Source organism: Jaculus jaculus, chromosome 17, assembly GCF_020740685.1.
Source record: "Jaculus jaculus isolate mJacJac1 chromosome 17, mJacJac1.mat.Y.cur, whole genome shotgun sequence".
NCBI lineage: Eukaryota > Metazoa > Chordata > Mammalia > Rodentia > Dipodidae > Jaculus > Jaculus jaculus.
In genome coordinates this window covers 6756900-6779436 of record NC_059118.1, presented here as the reverse complement: position 1 = coordinate 6779436, position 22537 = coordinate 6756900, and the positions used below count along the sequence as shown (strand labels likewise).

Sequence of the window (22537 nt, the reverse complement as noted above, 5' to 3'; positions counted from 1 at the left end):
TGCCAGAGGGAACAGGAGTTGCCCAGGCACCCGGTGGCAGAATCGAGGGTTCCATGCTGTGTTAGCACCGTTACTGTCATTAATACTTGGATGGTCAGCTGATGAAGACGGAAGGGTTATGGTTGATCCCATGATGGGTTGGCCGTTCTGCTTTTGGGTCTGCCGAGGGGGCGTGCATTGTGATCAGGGAGAATGTAGGCAGACAAAATAGCCAGAAGGAGGGAGCGGCGAGGGTCCCACTGTTCTCTTGGAAAGCATGCTCCCAATAACTTTCAAGTAAGTCTCATCTTACAAAGCTTCCACCGCCCCAAGTAATGCCAAACTGGGGAGGGGGTGCTAACTTAACCCACAGGCAGGAAGGCATGGCAGTGCGTAGCGTGTTCTGTGAGTGCCCCAGGTGCTCACCACAGAGCATGCCAACGTGCTCGTCGTTGGTGGAGCTGGCTGCACCAGGGCCTGTAACTGTGCACTTGAGAAAGCCTGGTTGTCACTGACCAGAGGGGACCAGATGCCTTCGTAAAGGAAGGAGGTATGTGTGGGGGTGCTCTTGTCTTTCTGAACCCCTCGTACTGAGTATGGATCCTGTAATCACATCACACTGAGGACAGATACCAGGCTCAGAGGATCATTATCTTATTTTATTTATTTATTTGATAGGAAGAAAGAAGGGAGGGGGGCAGGCGGGGGCGCCCCAGGACTCCAGCCGCTGCGAACGAGCTCCAGACGCATGCGCCCCCTTGTGCATCTGGCTTACATGAGTCCTGGGGAATCTAACCTGGGTCCCTTGGCTTTGCAGATAAATGCCTTAACTGCTAAGCCGTCCCTCCAGCCCTCTGCTTTTCTTAATTTTTTTTTTCTTTTCATTTTTTTGAGGTAGGATCTCACTCTAGCCCAGGCTGACCTGGAATTCTCAGAATGGCCTTGAACTCACAGTGATCCTCCTACCTCTGCCTCCTCTTTTAATTTTTTAAAAAAATATTTTTGTTTGTTTCAATGTCATCATCTTTTCAGGTGAAAGTCAGGGAGGGAATTATCATGGTTTATTATTTGTATGGAAGCTGTCAATAAAAAGGAAAAAATAGTTTTATTTGTGTATTAGAGAGAGAGAGAGAGAGAGAGAGAGAGAGGGAGGCAGATAGAGAATGGGCATGCCAGGGTACTCCAGCCACTGCAAATGGACTCCAAATGGATGTGCGCCTCCTTGTGCATATGGCTTATGTGGGTCTTGGGGATTGAACCTTGATCCTTAGACTTCTCAGGCAAGTGCCTTAAGCACTAAGCCATCTCTCCAGCCCCGTTACCTTCTTACTGGGACAGAGCATGTGTTATTAAAAGGAGGAAAGGCTTGTGTAGGTTTGTAGTTCAAGGTTTCAGCTCTGTGATGGAGAATTCGTGGCGGCAGGAGCGCAAAGCCGAGCTGGTCACATTGCACCCCGCAGTCAGAAGGTAGAGTCATGACGGCTCCTGCTCAGCCGATAGGACCCCAGTCCATGGAATGGTACCTGCCACCTCCGGTTAAGGTGTGTCTTCCCACCTCAGTTAACCTAAGGAAGATAATCCCTTGACAGGCATGACCAGGGGCTCGTTTCCTGTTAAGTTGATAATCAAACCATTATATCCAGCTTTGCTTAAAGTGCTCGTTCGACATTCCTCCCATGACCATGCCGTGGGCAGTGAGAAGCATCCCCACAACAGAAGACCAGAATGACGTGATGTCACTTTGTATCGGTTGGATGCACTCACACAAGTGACTGAGTTTCCTTTTTTTTTCTTTTCTAATGGTACCCCCAGAGACTGTCTGCACCCAGAGCTCTCTTGTAACCCCCGTCCCCCATGTCCCGAGTCCTTTGGCATCCTTTGAACAACAGCAGTAGGTGCCAGGGAACACAGACAAAGCCAATTTCTGTCCCCTTGCCTAGCAGTTCCTCAGCTGCAGAGTGGAGAACTGTTAACTCAGTGATATAAATAAACCGGGCCTGGCTGGTGGCTGCCCCCCGCCCCAGACGCCCTGGAGTCCGAAGTGGTTGGGTGCATTGGCTTCCTTTCTGGCGACGTGCTTCCTGCCTCTTCTCCCTCCCGGGCCAGCGAGGACTCTGCAGCCGGGGAAGGGGAGGGCGCACTCAGCATTCGCTCCGAGCCTGGCAGTCAGTCACCCAGGATTCACGCAGGAAGCTCACAGTATTGACTTGCATTCCAGTTGAGACTTGAGAGAACAAGCCAAAAAGCTCTATTGAGCTGTCTGAGGCCCGAGGTATATTAGCACTTAAATTAAAACAGACTGAAGCTAAACAAAATTAAGAATTCTGTCCCTCAGTCACACACGAAGTAGTCACATGTGGCTGCTGGATGGAAAATCCACCGAGGGAGGCTGGGCAAGATATATTAGTGGAAGTAAGGACTTCAGTCTTTATGGAATACCCAATCCCTAGCATATTTGGATATTAAAACCAAAAACAGGTGCATGCATATATATATATATATATATATATGTATATATATATACATATACATATACATATACATATACACACACATAAACACACACACACACATATATACATACATACGTGTGTGTGTGTGTGTGTGTGTGTATAAAGTGCGGACTGGGGCCAGGGAGATAGCTAGTATGTGAAGTGCTTGCCTTACAAGCACGAAGTCCTGAGCTTGATCCCCAGCACCCGTGTATAGTGCTGGACGTGGCATGGCACCCCTGTAATCCCTGCGCTGGGCAGGCAGACGCGGGAGCATTGCTGGGGCTCGCTGGGCAGCCAGTCTAGGCCAGTGAGAGACACTGTCTCAGGTAAAAGGCGGATGGCTGGGTCTTAACTGTCACAGGACACTCTTTCCCAGCAGGGACAGGCTGTGCTCCCGTGGATGGTCTGGAGAGTGAAACTGTGTGAGCAGCCTAGCGAGGTGGAGCTGAGCTTCTCGTGATGCTTGCTGCGGTGCATTGTGGCTTAAGATGTAAAGTTTGTAATTAGTGTTGGCTCATTTCTATGCTTTTAAATATTCTTTTATGGTTATAAGCGTTTTAATAAATTCATTTTTATAGACAAAAATTATTTTAAAAGAGGTGGATGGCTTTCCTGAAATTAGCATTCAAGATTGTCCTGTGGCTTCCACATATATGTGCACATGCACCCACATGTGTACACGCACCCACACATACATGTACGCCCACAGAATGTGAATATGCATCTGTCAGTGCATGCAGAGGTTGTGGTCCAGTTTTTCATCTGTAAAACATTGCACGGAAACGTCACAACTCTGTTGAGTGAGGAAGTTCCGAGGCTCTGGTTTGTGGAAAGCATCGGGTGCATTCTGGGTGTGAATTGCGGACCCTCAGGCAGGCGCTGGTCGTTGGGAGGTGAGGGGCTTAGACGAGAGGCCTTGGGAATTATGGGCCTGGCTCCCGACACTGGCCAGGCTTTGTGAGGAAATACCTGAAAGTGGTGATGGCAGCCCGGCTGTCTCCTAAGCTCAGTGGCAGTGTTGGCTTCATGTGCGCAAGCTGGCAGAGCTGGCAGAGCTCGGGTACCCCGGGTGGGGCTCGTAGGGGACTGTGTGCGAACACCTCCTCCCTAGGCTTGTTTGGGAAATGCGATACTCCAGTGTGGCTTCCCTCGCCCGGCGCAGCCTGGTCTCTCAGGTTTTCAGGAGAGGGAGGGGACAGCATGTGCATGAGGTCCAAGTCCTAAGGAGACCCAGAAAGCATCTCATGGGCACTGCCAGGATGTTTCCCTTTGGATCCTGAGAAGTGCGTGAGGGTGCTGTTTTCTGAGCTAGTGCTGAATCTGGCTGGGAAAGAGGCAGCTGTCTTTGCCCGAGGAGAGAACCTTCAAGGGTCAGAAGACAGGCCGACTCTCCTCCGCCAGCTGTGAACAGCCCTGAGTGTGAGAGTGTGAAGGGCCGGGCCCTAGCCAGCTCCCCATTTTCCCGTTCCCCCATGACCACTGCTGTTCAGGAAGTCATCTCCTTATGATAATTTCTGCCTTGCTTTGTCCCAGGGAAGTGTTGCTTTCATGTTTATTTAAAGTAGCCATGGTGTTCTCTGAAATAATTTATTTTCAAGGAAGCTGCCTGCCACTTTAAAAACCCAAATGAATTCCATCAGAGAGTGTTTGCTGGACATGGCTGAGAGAGGTCACAAGTGTTACCGCCGAGTCTTTGTGGGAAATGGATGAGTGGTTTCTAGGTCTCTGATTACGAAGCTAGAACTGCTGGGTGTGGTGGCCCACACCTTTAACTCCACACTCCGGTGAGAGGATCAATGTGAGTTCAAGGCCAGCCTGAGACCACATAGTGACTTCCAGGTCGTCTTGGGCTAGAGTGAGACCCTACCTCAAAAAACACAAACAAACAAAATAAAAAGTAGCAGCAAGGACTAAGAGGGTCATCCGCCCGCCAGCCTGAAGAGCCAGTGCACATAAGTGGTGGGTTGAGTTGGCTTGCATCTCTGAGAAGTCCAAGGTGAGACAGGAGTGCAGGAGAGTCGTCAGGGCCGGGCTTTGACAGCTGTGAGAGAGAGAGAGGGAAGAAGCAGGACTGGCTGAGAGAGCCTCGGAGAGTCTGTCAACTCAATGGGCCCCGCTGGGCAGAAGTGGCCATCCCTGCCATGATGACCAGTCAGGGGATGGAGCAGCTTAGGAAGAACACGGTGCCAAGGGGCCAATGGCTGCAGATCTGGAGGGTGCCACAGCTGGAGCCTGTCAGCCGGCTCCCTGCTTGCAGCTGTGGAGTGGGTACACCTCTCCATGGCCACCCCAGGGCTCCTACTGCATGAGTTGCCATGCTACGAACAGAGGAAAAGTGTCCTCAGCGGGCCTGCGAGGCTGGGGTACTCCGCGTCCTTGCCCTTCCCTCCCCAGCCAGCTCAAGAGCGGGAGCACTGACCGTGGGCCTTTGGAACTGACCCGGAAACAGCAGCCAGAGCGCCGTTGCTGCCTCTCTGCGTGTCTCTTTCTGGTGTCAGAGTCACAAGTGAGGGATCTGGGGAGAGAGACCAGTTGGTAAAGTGCTTGTCTCACAAGCATGAATGAGGGCCTGAGTTCAATTCCCAGCAACGATGTAAAAGTACAGAGCTTGGTGGCAAGTACCTGTCAGCCCAGTGCCGGGGAGGCAGCGACAGGAGGATCCTTGGGGCTCCATTGCCAACCAGTCTAGTTTATGTGGCAAGTTCCAGACATTGAGAGACTTTGTCTCAAAAAATAAGTGGGCGGTGTTCCTGAAGTTATCACCTGTGGCTGTCTTCTGGCCTTTACATACAGAGTCATCATTACACACACACACACACACACAATTGCATGAACAATAATAACACACACACACAGAGTTGCAAGGGAGAGGCTCCTGAGGCACAGAGCTCACTCTCTGAACCATTCAGCCCTCAGAACTGCCAGTCCTTGTAGCCAAGTGGATTTGGCAGTCAATCAAAACAGAATAAATTGTTTTATCCCTACCTTCCTTTTTGCCAGAGGAAGTCTTAGGAAGCGAAAGTGAGTCCAAGATTGGGAAAATTTGAGCATCTTTGAAACCACAGGGCTCTCTTGGTCTGCAAGATATGCTTTTGAGGAGAGCAAAGGACTTCTGTTGTACATTTAAGTTGGGGGGCTGGGAGCGATGGCTTAGTACATAAAGCACTTGCTCTGCAACCATGAAGTTCTGAGCTCAGATTCCTCGCATCCACATAGATTCTGGGTGGGGTGGTAGCAACTAGGGCTGTGGAGGTGGGTACTGGGAATCCTTGGGGCATTCTGGATAGTTTAACAGAATTGGTGAACTTCAGGTTCAAAGAGACCCTGTCTCAGAGAATACGGTGGAGTGCAACTGAGGAAGACCCCCCCCCCCGTCCCAATATCATCCCTTAGCCTCTGCATGCAAGCACACACCCATGAGCAAGAATACATACCATAGAAGGGCAGGAACACACATACCCATCATACAAGAGTAAGAACACACTCACATGCCCATCATACCAGAGCAAGAACACACTCACATGCCCATCATACCAGAGCAAGAAGAACACACTCACATGCCCATCATACAAGAGTAAGAACACACTCACATACCCATCATACAAGAGTAAGAACACACTCACATGCCCATCATACCAGAGCAAGAAGAACACACTCACATGCCCATCAGACCAGAGTAAGAACACACTCACATGCCCATCATACAAGAGCAAGAAGAACACACTCACATGTCCATAATACCAGAGCAAGAACACACTCACATGCCCATCACTCAAGAGCAAGAACACACTCACATGTCCATCATACAAGAGCAAAAATGCACACATGCATTCCACACAAGAGCAAAAACACACTTACATACACATCATGCCAGAGCAAGAATACAGACACATGTACTACTTCCATACATATGGAAAACATGAGTAACAAGCACAATCTTAACAGGTGGGTGAGGCAACAACACACACACACGAGCAAACATACACACATGCACACCATACATACACATGAAAGAAAATGAATAATAAGGACAATATTAAGAGGTGTTGGAGGTAAGTCCCAGGTAGCCTTAAATGCACCAGCATGTGAGTTAAATTTCTTACTTTTTTGTTGTTCATGTATTTGGGATAATATGTCATCCTCCAGCACATAATGTCAGCCATGGAGCCAGCTCAGTTACTTTCAGAACAAAGCTTCCTTAGTAAGGGGTGGGGAGATGGAGGACTCAGAATGGGGTGGGATCAATGCCATCAGAGGAGGCTGGGTGAATACATACTGTATTCCAGAGGTGTGTCTCCTAGGTGAGTCTAGATCCAGACAAGCTGACAATCAAGGTGAAGCATCACAGTGTGTCTCCAGGCATTTTCTTCAGGACCTTCCCAGTACCCCACCTTGCACCTCACATATCAGCACGCTTATTACAGGTCTATGGTATTATTTGGTGGTGAGAATCTCTGGTTGTGGGTGGGGGGGAGGTAAGGAGACCAGGGAGTGAGAAGAGCCATGGTAACTCTTATCAGCTGCAAAATGGATGATTGGTTTAGACTCTAGGACATTGGGGGGAGGGGGTAGTAGAAATACTGCAGCCCAGCTCCCCTCAGAAGCAGTAAGCTTCCAACCACCCTAAAACTCAGAGGCTTTCACCAACCACCGCATTTTGGCTCACGATTCTGTGGCCGGAAGGTTCGGTTGGGCTCAGCTGGGTGTTTCTTCTGTTTGAGCCAGGGTCCCCTTCTCATGTGTCTGGGTTGGCTGAGAGGCATAAAATGGCTTCAGCTGGGATAGCTCATCTCTGTTTCATGGGTCTCTCACTCTCCATCCTGTTAGCCACACAGGGTGGCCAGGCAAGGTACCAAAAGAACTGGCAGAAGCACACATGGTTTCTTGAAGCCTCAACCCAAGGCATCGATTATGCATCTTCTGTTGTTTCCGATTGGCCAATTCTATTTGGAGGTAGCATATGTCACCTCTTGATGGAAGAAACTGCAGAGTTCCATGGACAGGGCAGGGATACAGGAAGGGTGGAGGACCATGGCTGGTTTCCTAATGTGACTGGTGGTGAAATCACACTGGCCATCCCTGGATTTCTGTGTCAGCTGAAATTCAAGCTCAGTTCCTGCCTAGCACAACAGAGAAGGTAGTGCAGTTTTGGGGTCGTCTGAGTAGCTCCTGGGGTGCTGCCCAGAGTTGGAGCTGGGACAGGTTGGGTACCAAAGTGTTTGGCCCACTACTGCCCAGCAGTCTAGCTTTTCTTTGAATGCCTACTTTGTACCAGGCTACATGCTGGGTGCCTTATAAACGTTCATTCTCTTGCTCAAACATCACAAGAACTTTCCGTAGGTATCCTTTTTGTACACATATGTGTGTGTGATATGCACATGTGTGTGCATGCGTACATGTGGAGGTAAAAGGTTGATGTTGCATATCTTCCGCTATCACAGTCCACCTTATTTTTTCTGAGAAAGGGTCTCTCACAAAGTGTGGAACTCACTGATTTGGCTGGACTAGTTACTCAACAAGCCCTGGAGATCCCCCTGTCTCCTTCCCTGTACTGCAATTACAAGTGTTATAGTTAGCTCCACATTGTTGGGATGAACTTCGGAACAGACACAGTTTATGGGAGGAAGGGATCTATTTCAGGCTTGCAGGTCCAGGGGAATTTCCATCAATGGCAGAAGAAGCCGGCTCTGGTTCATAAATCCAAGAAGAGAGAGGGGAGATGGAGGAAGGAAAGGAGGGAGGGAGGGAGGGAGGGAGAGAGAGAAAGAGAGACCAACAAACATCCAGCACTGCAAGCAAGCACAAATGGGCAGCAAATAGCAGGGAACTGCAGCAAGCAGCAGGGACCCTGGCAGGGCTCCAAACCTCTCTGCAGAGCTGGAGAGATGGCTCAGTGGTTAAGGTGCTTGCTTATGAAGACTAAGGACCCAGGTTCAATTCCCCAGCACCCACATAAGCCAGATGCATAAGGTGGCACATGTGTCTGGAGTTTGTTTGTGGTGGTTGGAGGCTCTGGCATACCTTTTCTCTCTCTCCCTCCCTCTTGAATAAATAAATACATGAAATATAACAAATTAAAAAACCTCTCTGCATATCTTTAGTCTGGAAATTAGATCTGTCCCCAAACACACCTCAGGGCTGGACCCCAGGATCCACCCACAAAGATGCCTCTTCTAGCCAGGTGACTAGAAATCCATGTCATAAGCTTTAATGAAACACCTGTGTCTATTGGGGGCATTTATTCAATCTACCACAACAAGCTTATGCCACCATGGCTCCGCATTTTATGTGGGTGCTGGGGATCTGAATTCAGGACCTCATGCTTACCTACTAAGTCTTCTCCCCAACTCCTGTGGGTATATTTTTATTTCTCCTGTTTGACAGCAGAGGAAAACAGACTCAGAGTAGTTAAAAATGTGTTCGAGGTCACACAGCTTATCAACAGTAGAGGCAGAATATGGCCTGCACAGCTTACATTTTTCCCTGAGTAACTGGGTCCCAAAGCTTAGAAGCTTGGTGATGGGCTGTGGGTGTAGCTTAGTGGGAAGAGTGCTTGCCTAGCATGTACAGACTCCTGGGTTCGATTCCCAGCACTTCCTAACCTGGGCATGGAGGCATGCACCTGTAATCCTAACACGTGGGAGGTAGAGGCAGGAGGATCAGGAGTTAAAAGTCATTTTCAGCTACATAGTGAGTTGGAAGTCTGCTGAGATACAGGACACTATCTCAAAAACAAACAAACAACAACAAGAAAAACTGTTCCAGGTGGAGCTATTAGCTTAAAGTGCCTAGAAAGCTCACTGCTTAAACATCTGAGGCCTCAATTTCTGGAAATGTAAGGACTGCCCAGGCTTTTTGGTCCATGGCTCTGGTCAGCAAGCCCTGGCCACTTGCCGCCTCTGTCTAAGAGTGAAACCTTTCATGTGCGGTGTGGTCAGAGGGCTGCAGCGCCAGACATCCCCTTGCTTAGCTGCCTTGTGCTGAGTGAGGGTTAGATAGTGGCTTTTGGGGTTTCCCTGTGGTGGACACACAGTAATTGAGTTTCATTCATGCAACCCAAATGTGGGTCCCTGGGGAAAGTTCGGGCTTGGGATCAAATGCATGTGACCAAACCTAACGGGTTTTTAAGTTTGTAATCTCCAGTTGTCTTTAGTCCAGCTGTAATTTCACCTAATGGAATGGCCACTGTGGCATCTGTGTGGTGATGGTGGTGGTAGGCATGGGCTTTGAGACACTCCTGGTTCCTGGCCTTCCCCAGGGAGGCGGCTGTGGCTCAGTCTGGTCATGGCTGTCCCGGGAGCTGACCTGGTGGTGACAGAGGTGGGAGGGAAGAGTTCAGAGCCAGGTGGGGCTGGGGGAGAGCTTTTGCAGACAGCTTGACATCACATCACTGGAGATAGAGAGGTGTTTGCCCTCACACTCTAGGACACTATTTGAGGGACTGGTTTAACTAATTTATTTGCAAGGAGAGAGAGGTGGGGGGAATGAATATGAATAAGAGAGTGGGCGCATCAAGGCCTCTAGCCTCTGCAAACGAACTCCAGACACATGCGCCATCTTATGCATCTGGCTTTTGCGGTACTGGAGAATCGAACCTGGGTCCTTAGATTTTGCAGACAAACTACTTAACCACTAAGCCATCTCTCCAGCCCCATTTGGAGGACTGGAGAAAGCACTGGCCACGGCCCTGGTCTCAGCACCCACCTGCCATATGTCCAGCAGTGTAAACCAGCTCCCCAGAGAAGAATACACAGAAAAGCTGACTGGCTGGGATTTCCTAGAGCAAGAAATCATGCTTGGTCTGGGGGGATGGCTCAGTTGCACATGTGCTTGCCTCACAAGCTTGAGGACCTGAGTTCAATCCCCAGAATCCATATATTTTAAAAAAGAAAAAGCTGGGCTTCGTGGTGCATGCTTGTAATCCCAGGGCTGGGTCGATGGAGACAGGAGCATACCTGGGCCACACTGACTAGCCAGTCTAGGTACTTGTTGAGTTCCAGACCTGTGAGAAACCATATCTCAGAAAAGGCACTTGAGGAATGATAACCAACATTATCCTCTGGCCTCCACGTGCACACGCACATACACACACACACACACACAGAGAGAGAGAAAATCAGGCTCTAGAAATCCTAACTGGTGCTGATGGCTGGACGGGCAAGCACACATTTTCAAAGGGGTTTGTGAGCTACTTACTAAGTGAGGCAGACCTCGGATTAGCATCGTGCTAGCAAGGTCAGTGTTTTGGAAAACCAAGACAGCGGTTAGAATTCACCTCCTTGGTCCTTTGATCTTGAAGGGGAGGAGAAAGACTGTCTGTGCCAGACTCCACACTTGGTAGGATGGGCTCCCAGATCCAAATCCTAACCCCAGAGCTGCCCTCAGAGCCTCCCTGGGCAAGGTTACACATGCGAGCATCTGACCACAGAGGGAGCGCTGGGTGCCCACTGCTTCCTTTTCCTCTTTCCTGGCTGGCATGGGCTGAGTAGAGGAGGGGGCGCTGGCATGGGCTGAGTAGGGGGGGGGCAGGTGGGACACAGCTGTGGGGTGCAGGCTGCAGCGAGGCGGCTGTGCGCTCGGACAAGTCCTGGGGCTCACCTCCACAGCCTGCCACCCCATCTACACAATGGGGATCATATGAATGGCCTGTCAGATGGCTGTGAAGACCGAATTCAATGCCCATAGGGAGCTGAGTCCATCATTCACACACTCGTAGGTACCTGCTCCACGCTGGTTTTCCTTTGTCAGAAACCCAGAATTCTGCGCTATTGAAAAGACTGAAATACCCTTGAGGTTCGCAGTATTGTGTGTGTGTGTGTGTGTGTGTGTGGTGTGCACATGTGTATGTCTATGGGTGCATGTACATGTGTGTGGAGACCAGAGGACCACCTTCAGTGCCATTTGTCAGGAATGCCAGCTAGCATTTAACAACTTTTCACTGGGCTCGGGAGATAGCTCAGTGGTCAAAGGGGCTTGCTTGCAAAGCCTGACTACCTACCCCAGGACCCACATAAAGCACCAAGAGGAGCATGTATCTGGAATTTGCCTGCAGAGACAAGAGGCTCTGGCCCCCGCATGCACGCTGCGCGCGCTCAATCTCTCTCTCTCTCCTTGCAAATAAATAAATTTTAAAAAGAAAAAGCAAAAAGCCTTTACATTTTTTCTTTGTGTGTGTGCATGCACGCATGTGCCACAGCACGCGTGTGGAGGTCTGCAGATGACTTTCAGGTGGTCTTCACCTGGTGGCCTCCCCGAGGCGGGGTGCCTCTGGATTCCACTCTGCTCTTCTTCGCTGAGCTCACCGCTGGTCTGGGGGTAGGACAGGCGAGCCTCCCTCGGGAAATTCTCCTGTCCCTCCCTCCCATCTTGGCTGCAAGCAGCACAGTGCCGTGGGGTCTGGTGGTTGAACTCAGGGAGTCTACCTTAAGTGAGCGCGTTCTCCATTGAACCCTCTCCTCAGCCTTCTTCCTTCCTTCCTCCTCCCTCCCTCCCTCCCTCTTTCTTTCTTTCTTTCTTTCCTTCTTTCTTTCTTTCCTTCTTTCTTTTCTCTTTCTTTCTTTCCTCCTGCCCCTCCCCTCCTACCTCCTCTCCTTTCCTTTCTCCTTCCTTTCCTTTCTCCTCCCTCCCTTTCTTCCTTCCTTCTTCCTTTTATTTTCTTGAAACAAGTTCTCTCATTGGCTTGGAGCTCACCAATTATGCTAGACTGGCTGCCCAGTGAACTGCAGGGATGCACCTGCCCACCTCCCCAGTGCTTGGGTCACAAGCACACACCACTACACCTGGCATTTTCACAAGGTTTCTAGGGACTTGGCTCAGGTCCTCGGGCTTGCAGGGTAAACACTTAATGGACTCCGCTATCTCCCCGTCCCTGTAGCATCTCTAAAAACACTGTTTTTTTCTTTACTTGCTCATTTGCTGATATAGGGTCTTGTTCTGTAGCCCAGGCCGGCCTGAAACCCAGTCCCATCTCAGTGTCTCAAGTGTTGAGGCTACCCATGTGAACCATGTCCTTGTTTTCGGCATCTTTAGCTGGGGATAGGACAGGTGGAGAACCCCACCTTTCAAGGGCAACCTGCTTGCTGTGGTAATTGTAGGATGCTGTGCAGCGCTCACACTGCAGACCATCTGGGGAGCTTGGTAAGATGCTGAAGCAGGCGGGTGGGGACAGCCTGGGATTCCGCCAGATTTCCATCAAGATGCCTGGTGTTCTCCACGCTGCCGGGAAGAGGCCATGCTTGCAGGAGCGAGTAGAGGTTTGGTTAAACCAGCTTGATAGTTTAGTAACAAATGCCTTTGTCTATAGACATGCAAGCTCTTTGTACCGGTCGCCATACGAGGAAAAAGACACTGTATTCTCAAGGATACCAGGAGAAGACCTTGGAAGTGGTTGGGATGTCTCTTTAGAACCCAGAGGACAATGAAATGAAAAGCAGCTGGCATCTTTTCCATGGCTTGTCCTGAACTGTGAGCCATGGAAATCTCTATCTCTCAGGATCACCCTGGCAAGCGGCCAGCTGAAATAGCTTCAAGCCAAGATCCCGGGCTGGCCCAAGGCAGCCGCCTTGCTGCTCCGTGGCCTCGGTAGAGAGCCAACTCCGGACTTGCCGAGGAAGCCGCGGTGTCCTGTAAACACAGATGCAAGTGTGTTCCTCCGGTGTGCAACCCCATGTGCAGCAGACACGTGTACACACACATGTCATTGTTTCCCCATCACAGGATTAGACGTTTGAACCAGAGGGACATTATCAGGGTTTGAATCAGTCATTGTCATGAGAACCAATGGCTAGGTCGGGTTCAGAAGATCGTGGTAACCCAGCAGGTCCCATTTGTCTCTGCTTGGGATTATTTCTTGTTTTGTTTTGAGGCCGGGCCTCACTCTATCCCAGGCTGATTTGTATGCATGTAGTTTACCCTGCATGTAGCTCAGGCTGGCTTTGAACTCACAGCGCTTCTCTGACCTCAGCTCCCCTGGCGCTGGGATTAAAGTGTGTGTCACCACACCTGGCTGCTGCTTTAGATTTAGATGCTCAGCCTTGGCTCTGGGTTGAGGAAAGCAGTGCCTGAGAACTCAGCCCCTCCAGGTTCCTTCATGCCTAACAATCTGAGCTTGAACCAGAGGCATCACCTGAAATTTCCAAAGTTGCAATGTCAGTTTCAGGGACACACAGTAGAGGCACAACTTGCTTTTTAATTTTGTTTTGTGTTATTTTTGGTTTTTTGAGGTAGTGTCTCTCTGTAGCCCAGGCTGACCTGGAATTCACTATGTAGTCTCAGGGTGCCCTGAATTCATGGCGATCTTCTTATCTCTGCCTCCTGAGTGCTGAGATTAAAGGTGTGTGCACCACTACACCCAGCTTTTTAATTTTTTTAAACGCCCATTTCCAACTTAAAAAAAAATATTTTTAGTTTTATTTACTTATGGGCAGGGGATAGCTGATCCATGCTTCTTGCCACTGTTAATGAACTTCAGATACATGTACCACTTTGTGCATCTAGCTTTACCTAGGTACTGGAATCAAATCCAGGCCAGCAGGCTTTGCATGTAAGTGCCTCTAACCTCTGAGCCAGCTCCTTGTCCTCCATTTCCCAACTCCTGTGACACATTTTCACTCTTGTTTATTTTTATTCTACTTTGCATGCATGTATTATTTTATGTATGTGTGTGAATGCTTATAAGTGTGGGGGCGTGTGTGTGTGTGTGTGTGTGTGTGTAGATGTGTATGCTTGTGGAGGCCAAGGATAACCTCAGGAATGCTTTCCATCTCTTTTTTAAATATTTTTATTTTTATTTATTTGACAGAGAAAGAGGAGGAAGAGGAGGAGGAGGAGGAGAGAGAAAGAGGGGGGGAGGGAGGGAGGGAGGGAGAGGGAGGGAGAGAATGGGTGTGCCAGAGCCTCCAGCCACTGCAAATGAACTCCAGACATGTGCGCCCCCTTGTGCATCTGGCTAACATGGGTCCTGGGGAATTGAACCTGGGTCCTTTGGCTTTGCAGGCAAATGCCTCAACTGCTAAGCCAGCTCTCCAGCCCCCTTCTATCTCTTTTGGAGACAGGGTCTCTCATTGGCCTAGAGCTCACTCATGAAGCTAGACTGCCTGGCTGGCCAGAGAGCTACAGAGATCCTCCTACCTCTGCCTCCTGAATACTGGATTACAAACAAATGCCACCATGCCTGGCATTTACATGGGTGGTAGGGATCGAGCTCAGGTCCTTATGCCTGTGAGGCAAGCACTATACCTATACCAACCGAGCTGTCTCTCCAGTCCTTGTGTTTATTTATTGTGACCTTGTTTTTTTATTTTGTGGTGGTGCCAGAGATTAAATCGAGGGCTGCATCCATGCCAGGTGAACCCTCAACTACTGAGCTGTGCCCAGGCCACTGTTGTAAAATGAAAGACACTGGCTCACTGGGCTGGTGTGAGTCTGGAGTCAGTAGGACATCTTGGATCAGCCCCGTGCCACTGGGGCTTTGCAGGGGACGAGGTCTGTTTACACTCCCTGGCTCTTTGGGCTTGCCATGTGGACACACTGTGGATGGCTCAGCGGTTTCGAGTTGCCAATCTGCTAATTCTTTTCACCTGTGAAAACAACTGGCGTTTCAGGGAAGACTCCTTCATTTGCCCCAGTGACTCCCAAACTCAGCTCAGAAGCAAAGGAGGAAATTGATCTCTTAAATGTAGCCTTTCTTCTCGGGGTTTCCTTCTGAGTCTCATTATGTATTTGTGTTAGAACAGCCAAGGGCCAGCCAAGCCACCCTTGCGTGGGTGAGCCAGTGAGGTCCGCTTTGGGAAAGCCCTTGCCTAGTTTTGTACAAGGCTTCTGCTTGGGAACCCTGCAGCTGGGGCCCACCGTGGTGAGGCCCAAGGAGTGTGGGCTGCCCACTGGAGAGACGGCAGGGCTGCTGGGGTGGGCGCCCTCATTGTTGGGGGACTGATTTCTCTCGGACTCCAGCAAAGCATCCTCACAGGAGCAAATACCAGCCCTCCATGACTGAGCAGGAAGGAGACAGTTCTGTGTAGGGCAGGGCACTATGCTGCTGTCCTCAGGGATCACCAGGTCTGGGGCTGGGAATTAGAGTGAGACCTCCTTGCCTTCCCATGGGCCTTGACACCAGGCCTCTGAGCCATGTTGGCGATGGTGTCCTCTGGGATGGCTACACTTGCCTCTGCTAAGGTCTTCTGAGGGCCTCAGACATGTGCTCTGTGATACTGTTTCCTGGAGTTCCGCTCTCACTGCCTGTCTAGAGCATCGATAGTGAACAGTGGCATAAATGCAGACAGAGGGAACTAGATCAGTGACCATGACCCCGAGATCAACATGGCTGCCGGAGCTTGGGTCAGCTTCCTGTATCCCCAGAGGGGCTGTCTGGGATCCAGGAACATTCTGACATAATAGCAAATGCATTTTAGTCCAAGACTTGTAAGAGAAGATATATATAGATGTGTGTGTGTGTGTGTGTGTGTGTGTGTGTTTTGCTTGTATGTTCATGTGCATGCATGTATTCATGTTCATATGTAGGTATACATATGTGTGCACTTGCATGTGGACGCCAGAGGTCAATGTTGGGTATCTGCCTCAGTCAACTGTTCAATTTATTGATTGATTGATTGTTTGATTGACTGATTGGGTGGGGTGGTTGTCGTGTGTATGATAGATGTGTAGTATATGCTGATGTAAGTGCCCACACGTGCATGTATGGAGGGCAGAAGAGAATGTCAGATGTCCCCCCATCACCACACACACACATTGCTCACTCCTCACATGTTTTCTTGGGACGGTTTCTCTCTCTGATTTTGGGCCATTTTCATGAGCCTCAGCAGTTCTCTGGTATCTGCTCCCCTCAGGCCTGAGGTTACAAACACGCGTGGCTACGCCCACCTGTTTTGATGGGTCTGGGGCAGTGAACTCAGGTAGTCTCGGATCTTTCCAGACCCTCACTCTTGCACAGGAAGTGCTCTTACCCACTGAGCCATCTCTCCAGCCCCTCTAGCATTTTGTTTTTGAGACAGGGTCTGTGGTAGTTTGAATATATAGCCCCATAGACTCAGGCTTGCATTTCGAGTCTCCAGTGGCACAGCCGTACTGGGGAAGAGGTGTCACTTGGGATGGATCTCAGAGTCCAGCCCTGAGGTGCGGAGAGAGCCGTGCGGGCTCCGGTGGTTCCTGTTTGCTGGCATAGGCGCTTTGCTTGCTGCACTTGTTTCTGTCTGCGTGTAAGCAGCCTCTTCCACCATTGATGGTGTTCCCTTGGACTCCACCAGCGTCAAAACAAACCCCTTCTTTCCATAAGCTGTGTCTGGTTAGATGTTTGTCCCAGTAACAAGGAGCTGAATGCAACAGGGTCTCTCACTGAACCTGGAGCTCTCCCATTCAGCTAAGCTGGCTGGCCAGGGAGCCCCAGAGAATCTTCTGTCTTTGCCTCCCCAGAGCAAGGAAGAGATTCTAAGTGCCTACTGCCATGCCCAGCTTTTATGTGGGTTCCTGAGATCCAAACTGGGGTCCTCATACCTGTGTGGCAAGCACTTTACCAGCGAGCATCTCCCCTGGCCCTGGAAGACAGGCTTTCAGCCCCTCTCCTGGCTGCTGCCGACAGGGAACGGCTCAAGTTCGCCCTGGCCAGGCCTGGGATGGTCTGCACCCTTGAGCAGCTCTGTGGACTCTTGGCCTTGTGCAAGACCTTTTCCAAATGGCTCACGCGGAGCTCAGACTTTCCTGGTTATCATTATTTAGTCTTTGCTATATATGTCCGGATGACTGTTTCCAGAAACAATGGACAAAACTCTTGGGCAGATTATTTTGGGGATGCTTGGAAGGGAACTTAGTGCCATGACCTCCACCCCCAGATTCTACACCACTCAGGCTCACAGGTGACTCTTATATCCTGGCAGCCCTTTTTCTGTGGACAGGGAAGGCCCACCTCCCGGCAGCTTTGCAGATCAAGATGAGCTGAGAAGTTTCCTTCATGCCAATGAGCATTCACGATTTCTTACCCTTGCCCGGGCAAGGGTTGAACCATCTTCCTCCTCTTGTCTGGTATTACCTTGTGACGGAATGTCTTTTCCTCTTCATCTACAGGGTCCTTGTGGGCGCACCAAAAGCAGATTCCAAATACAGCACTTCAGTGAGGTCGCCTGGGGCGGTGTTCAAGTGCCGCATCCACACCAACCCTGACCGGAGGTGCACCGAACTGGACATGGCTCGAGGTGGGTGGATGTGACCCTCAAGGTGTATACGGGGGTCTGCCCTACATGCTCCCCCCTCCAGGATATCCAGATCACTCACGTACCTGTCCATCCATCTGTTTGACTTTCTGTTAGTCCATCCTTCCCACCTTCCCCTCCTGCAATATACATTGAATGCCTACTAGTTATTAGATAGTGGGCTATGCCTCTGAACGAAATAAGGATCTTGTCAGCCTGAGCCTTGAAAGTGGTAGTTAGTAGAGACAGAAAATAAATAGTGAAGTGAGAGAAGACCAGAGCGAAGGTGAATACTTGATTTAATCTAGATTTGAGGGCCGGGAGAGGCATCTCTGGGAACCTTTGTATGTGACTACAAGAAAGAATTGTACCTAGCTAGCTGGGCAGACTCAGGAGTGGTGTCTCTCAGCGGAACAAGGACGGTGTCGCTGTAGGGGTGGGAAAGGAAGGGGGCGAGTGGAATCGATTGGCTTCTGTCAGGGCCTGGGTCACACGGGGCCTAACGGGTGAGCGTCAAGTGCTGGAATTTCATTCTATGTGCTAGGTTTTCTATTTTATTTTATTCCAAGTGCTCAGATTTTATTCTAAGTAAGGAAAGGTACGATTAGACACATATCTTACCTCCTGAGTAAGGAAATGTATGATCAGATGGATGTTTCTTAATGCTCTCTTTGATCTAGAGGAAAACACATCGTTAGCATCAGATGGACCCCAGGTGGGATGTACTGGGGATGTCTTGTAGCTTCCTGTGTTTCAGTTCCCTCATGCTGCAAAATCGAGATCAAGATATGTACCACAGGCTGGACAGTTGGCTTAGCAGTTAAGGCGCTTCCCTACAAAGCAAAAGGACCCAGGTTCAACTTCCTAGGACCCACATGAGCCAGATGCACAAGGGGGCACACGCATCTGGAGTTCATTTGCAGTGGCTGGAGGCTCTGGTGTGCCCATTCTCTCTTTCTCCCTCTCTCTCTCTCTCTCAAATAAATAAATCAACAAATAAAGAATTTTTTTGAGAAAAGATGTGCACCATAGGAGCTGGAGGGATGACTCAGTTAAGGTACCCAGTGGGTAAAGGCGCTTACTCACAAGCCCACTGGCCCGAGTTCATTCTGCCCAGCACCACATAAAGCAAGACACAAAGTGGCACCCGTGTCTGCGTGTCTCGAGGCACCTAAGGCCATGGGAGGCAGAGCCCAAAAACCCAGAAGCTGGCAGGCAGGATAGCCTGGCACATGCAGACACGAGACAAGAGAGCCTGTCTCCAAAGCAAGGTGGAAGAAGAGCCCTAACACTTCTGACCTCCGTACACACACACGCACACGCACACACACACACACACACATGCACACACACGTGGTATGCGTGTGTACAACACATGCACATATACACACAAATGCATTTTATTTTATTTTTGTTATTAATTTGAGAGAGAGAGAGAGAGAGAGAGAGAGAGAGAATGGGCACACCAGGGTCTCCAGCTACCGCAAACAAACTGCATACTCATGTGCCACCTTGTGCATCTGGCTTACATGGGTCCTGGGGAATCGAACCTCAGCCCTTTGGCTTTGCAGGCAAATGCCTTAACTGCTAACCATTAAGCCATCTCTCCAGCCCAAAAAATGCATTTTTTTGAAAGATTCTTACCCCACAAGGGTAGCCCTAGGAGGTAATTGTGATCGTGGAGACAAGCTTCCAGAACAGGACTTGACATGTAAGAGCCTTTGTTACAGTGTTACTGCAAATTCTCTCTCATCTAGAGCTCTTCATTCTTGTTTTTTTTTTTTGGTAAACAAAGCATTGTTATGATTTTCCTGAGCCAAGCATATCTCCAGAACGTGGGTGAAGACACTTTTCTCTCTAGAGAGTCTTGCTGTGAGAAAGAAAGGCCGTCTTAAATAGCGCACACCGTAACAGAGTTGAATTACATTTTCTCCCAAGTTTCTATGGAGTTGATTGACATTTTGTCACTAGTTCCTTACTTCTTGGCAGGTGGCAAAGATTTGAGCCCCAGACCAGCCTTTGAGAAGCAACTGGGAGCACCGTTCCTTAACCCAAGTCTGACTTGTCTCTTCCTCCTCCAGGGAGGAGTCGGGGCGCACCCTGTGGAAAGACCTGTCGGGAAGACCGTGAGGATGAGTGGATGGGAGTGAGCCTGGCCCGGCAGCCCAAGGCAGATGGCCGTGTGCTGGTAAGGCCTCTGTGGGGAGGGACGCTGGGACAGGGGCGGCGTACTGGGAGGGAATGGAGCCATGGGTAAGCTGGCTGACGTAGGGGCTGAAGCAGGGCCTTGAATTACGCATATCCAACTATTTGACATTATAACACAGCATTGTCACCTGCAAAGTTTACACTCCAGAACCACACACTCGAGTTACAAATAAAAAAACTCTCAAAAGAGCCTCCTAACACTTTAAGTAAGTTTATGAGCTTTTATTAGGTTATGTTCTTATTTTAAATTTAAAAATATATTTTCATTATTTATTTGCAAGTAGAGAGAGAGAGAATAAAAGGGGGAGAGAGGGAGGGAGGAAGAGAGAGAGAGAATATGGGCATGCCAGGGCCTTTAGTCACTACAAATGAATTCCAGATGTATGCACCACTTCATGAATCTAACTTTACGTGGGTACTGGGGAATTGAACCTGGGTTGTTAGGCTTTGTGGGCAAGTGCCTTAATTGCTAAGTCATCTCTCCAGCACTGGGCCATTTTCTTAACTATCCTTTTGTTGTACATGACTCATGTGTCAAGGTTGGACTCAACTAGTAGACAACAAATGGAATTTAAAAGTCTTTTTTATGTATTTATGAGAAAGTCACACACACACACACACACAGAGAGAGAGAGAGAGAGAGAGAGAATGAATGAATGAATGAATGAATGCGTGTACCAGGGTCTCTTGCCACTGCAAATGAACTTCAGATGCATGCACTGCTTTGTGCATCTGGCTTTATGTGGGTACTGGGGAATTGAACCTGGGCTAGCAGGATTTTTCAAGCAAGTGCATTTAACTACTGAGCCATCTCTGCAGCCCAACAACTGCATCTTTCTTTTCTTTTCTTTTTTTTTTAAATTTTATTTATTTATTTATTTGAGAACGACAGACACAGAGAGAAAGAAAGATAGAGGGAGAGAGAGAGAATGGGCACACCAGGGCCTCCAGCCACTGCAAAGGAACTCCAGACGCGTGTGCCCCTTGTGCATCTGGCTAACGTGGGACCTGGGAAACCAAGCCTCGAACCGGGGTCCTTAGGCTTCACAGGCAAGCGGTTAACCGCTAAGCCATCTCTCCAGCCCATCTTTATTTTCTTAATCTACCAGATGTCTTGTGTGTCTCAAGGTGCAGAGATGTGGCTACTGAAAAATCACATGTTGGCCTGGGGCTGTAGCTCAGTGAGAGAGCGTGCACAGGTTCCCAAGTTCAGTTCCCAGCCCTGCATAAGAAAAGGAAGAACATGAAAAAAAAAATGTAGGTAGAAAGAAGTTTGTAAATTTCATCGATTACCTAAGTGCTTCTTTTGTGTGTGTCTCCAGGTCAAAGTACAATCTATATAAAATATGAGATCTTACGGTTATAGCTTGGTTTCACAGTTGTATATATCTGTGTCTCCTACATAGAATATTTATGATACAGAACATTTCCATCATTCCAAAATGTTCTCTCTGTTTCAGTCCTCTCAACGCCTCCTACCCCTGAGCATTCATTGCTGTCGCTTTTTCTAGAACCTCCCGTAATGCAATGCTATACGCATGGGCTGTTTACCATAGCCTTCTTTCACTGAAGACGCTTTGGAGACTCATCCATGTTGTGTCTGTAGTTTTTGTGCCTGGGTCCTTTGGCTTTTCAGGCAAATGCCTTAACCGCTAAGCCATCCCTCCAGCCCAAAATATTCTTTTTTTAAAATTCATATTTATTTATTTTGAGAGAGAAAGAAATGCATGTAGAGAGAATGGGCACAGCAGGGCTTCTAGCCACTGCACACGAACTCCAGATGCACGCGCCCCCTTGTGCATCTGGCTTACCTGGGTACCGGGGAAATTGAACCTGGGTCCTTAGGCTTTGCAAGCTAATGCCTTAACTGCTAAGCCATCCCTCCAGCCCTGCATATGACATATTCTGATCTCTCAGATGCTTTGAAGCCGACACAAAGAGAGGCAGGGCTTTGCGACAAAGTGCCTGACGGCCCAGGTCTGCGTGACCTTACAAGGGAGGCTACAGGCCAGTTTAACTTTGTTGGTATTTATCAAAATTAAATTAAAAATTCACTTCTTTAAGTCACATTTATGATACTTTGGAGTTCAGCAACCACATATGTTACAGCTTAGTAAATTTGGTAGCATGGAGAGAAAAAAAAAAAACATCTCCATCACCAACAGTTTGGACTTGACGCAAAAGATCTCCTACCACCACCGAGCCTTTGCCACGACCTGCCTTGTCTTTTACCCCTCTCAGTGGATGTGAGATGCTGAGGCGCTTGTTACCTCCTGTCTTGAGGACAGAACACCCGACCAGAAGCAGCTGATGGGAGGAGAGGGTTTCTCCACTTGCAGTCTCCAGGGGGCGCTTCGCCACGGCGGGGCAAGCATGGCACCAGCAGAAAGCTGGCTAGACGTAGTCCTGGGCTTTGGGCTGAGCTAAAACCTCAAGACCCCCTCCCCCACCTCCAGCAAGACTCCACCTCCCAAACTGCCACCAGCTAGGCATTGAGAGTGAGGCTCAAAGACAGACACATGAGGCTGTGGGGGCCATTTCATATTCCAACCACCCCGAGCTTAAACATGCGGAGCTTGCAACTTGTTTTACACGCACACACGTGCACACACGCACACACGCAAGCGCACACGCGCACACATTCAGGCATTCCCA

At 49.4% G+C, this 22537-nt stretch overlaps 1 protein-coding gene across 1 annotated transcript in view; it reads left to right on the top strand.

Annotated features, from left to right (window-relative positions):
- The window catches only part of Itga9 (integrin subunit alpha 9), a 322030-nt gene that overhangs the window by 5276 nt on the left and 294217 nt on the right, over window positions 1-22537 (top strand). Inside the window, exons 3-4 of the mRNA XM_045136949.1 lie at window positions 17550-17677; window positions 19756-19862. Coding sequence (XP_044992884.1) covers window positions 17550-17677; window positions 19756-19862 — 235 coding nt within the window. The remainder of the gene's footprint in view (window positions 1-17549; window positions 17678-19755; window positions 19863-22537) is intronic.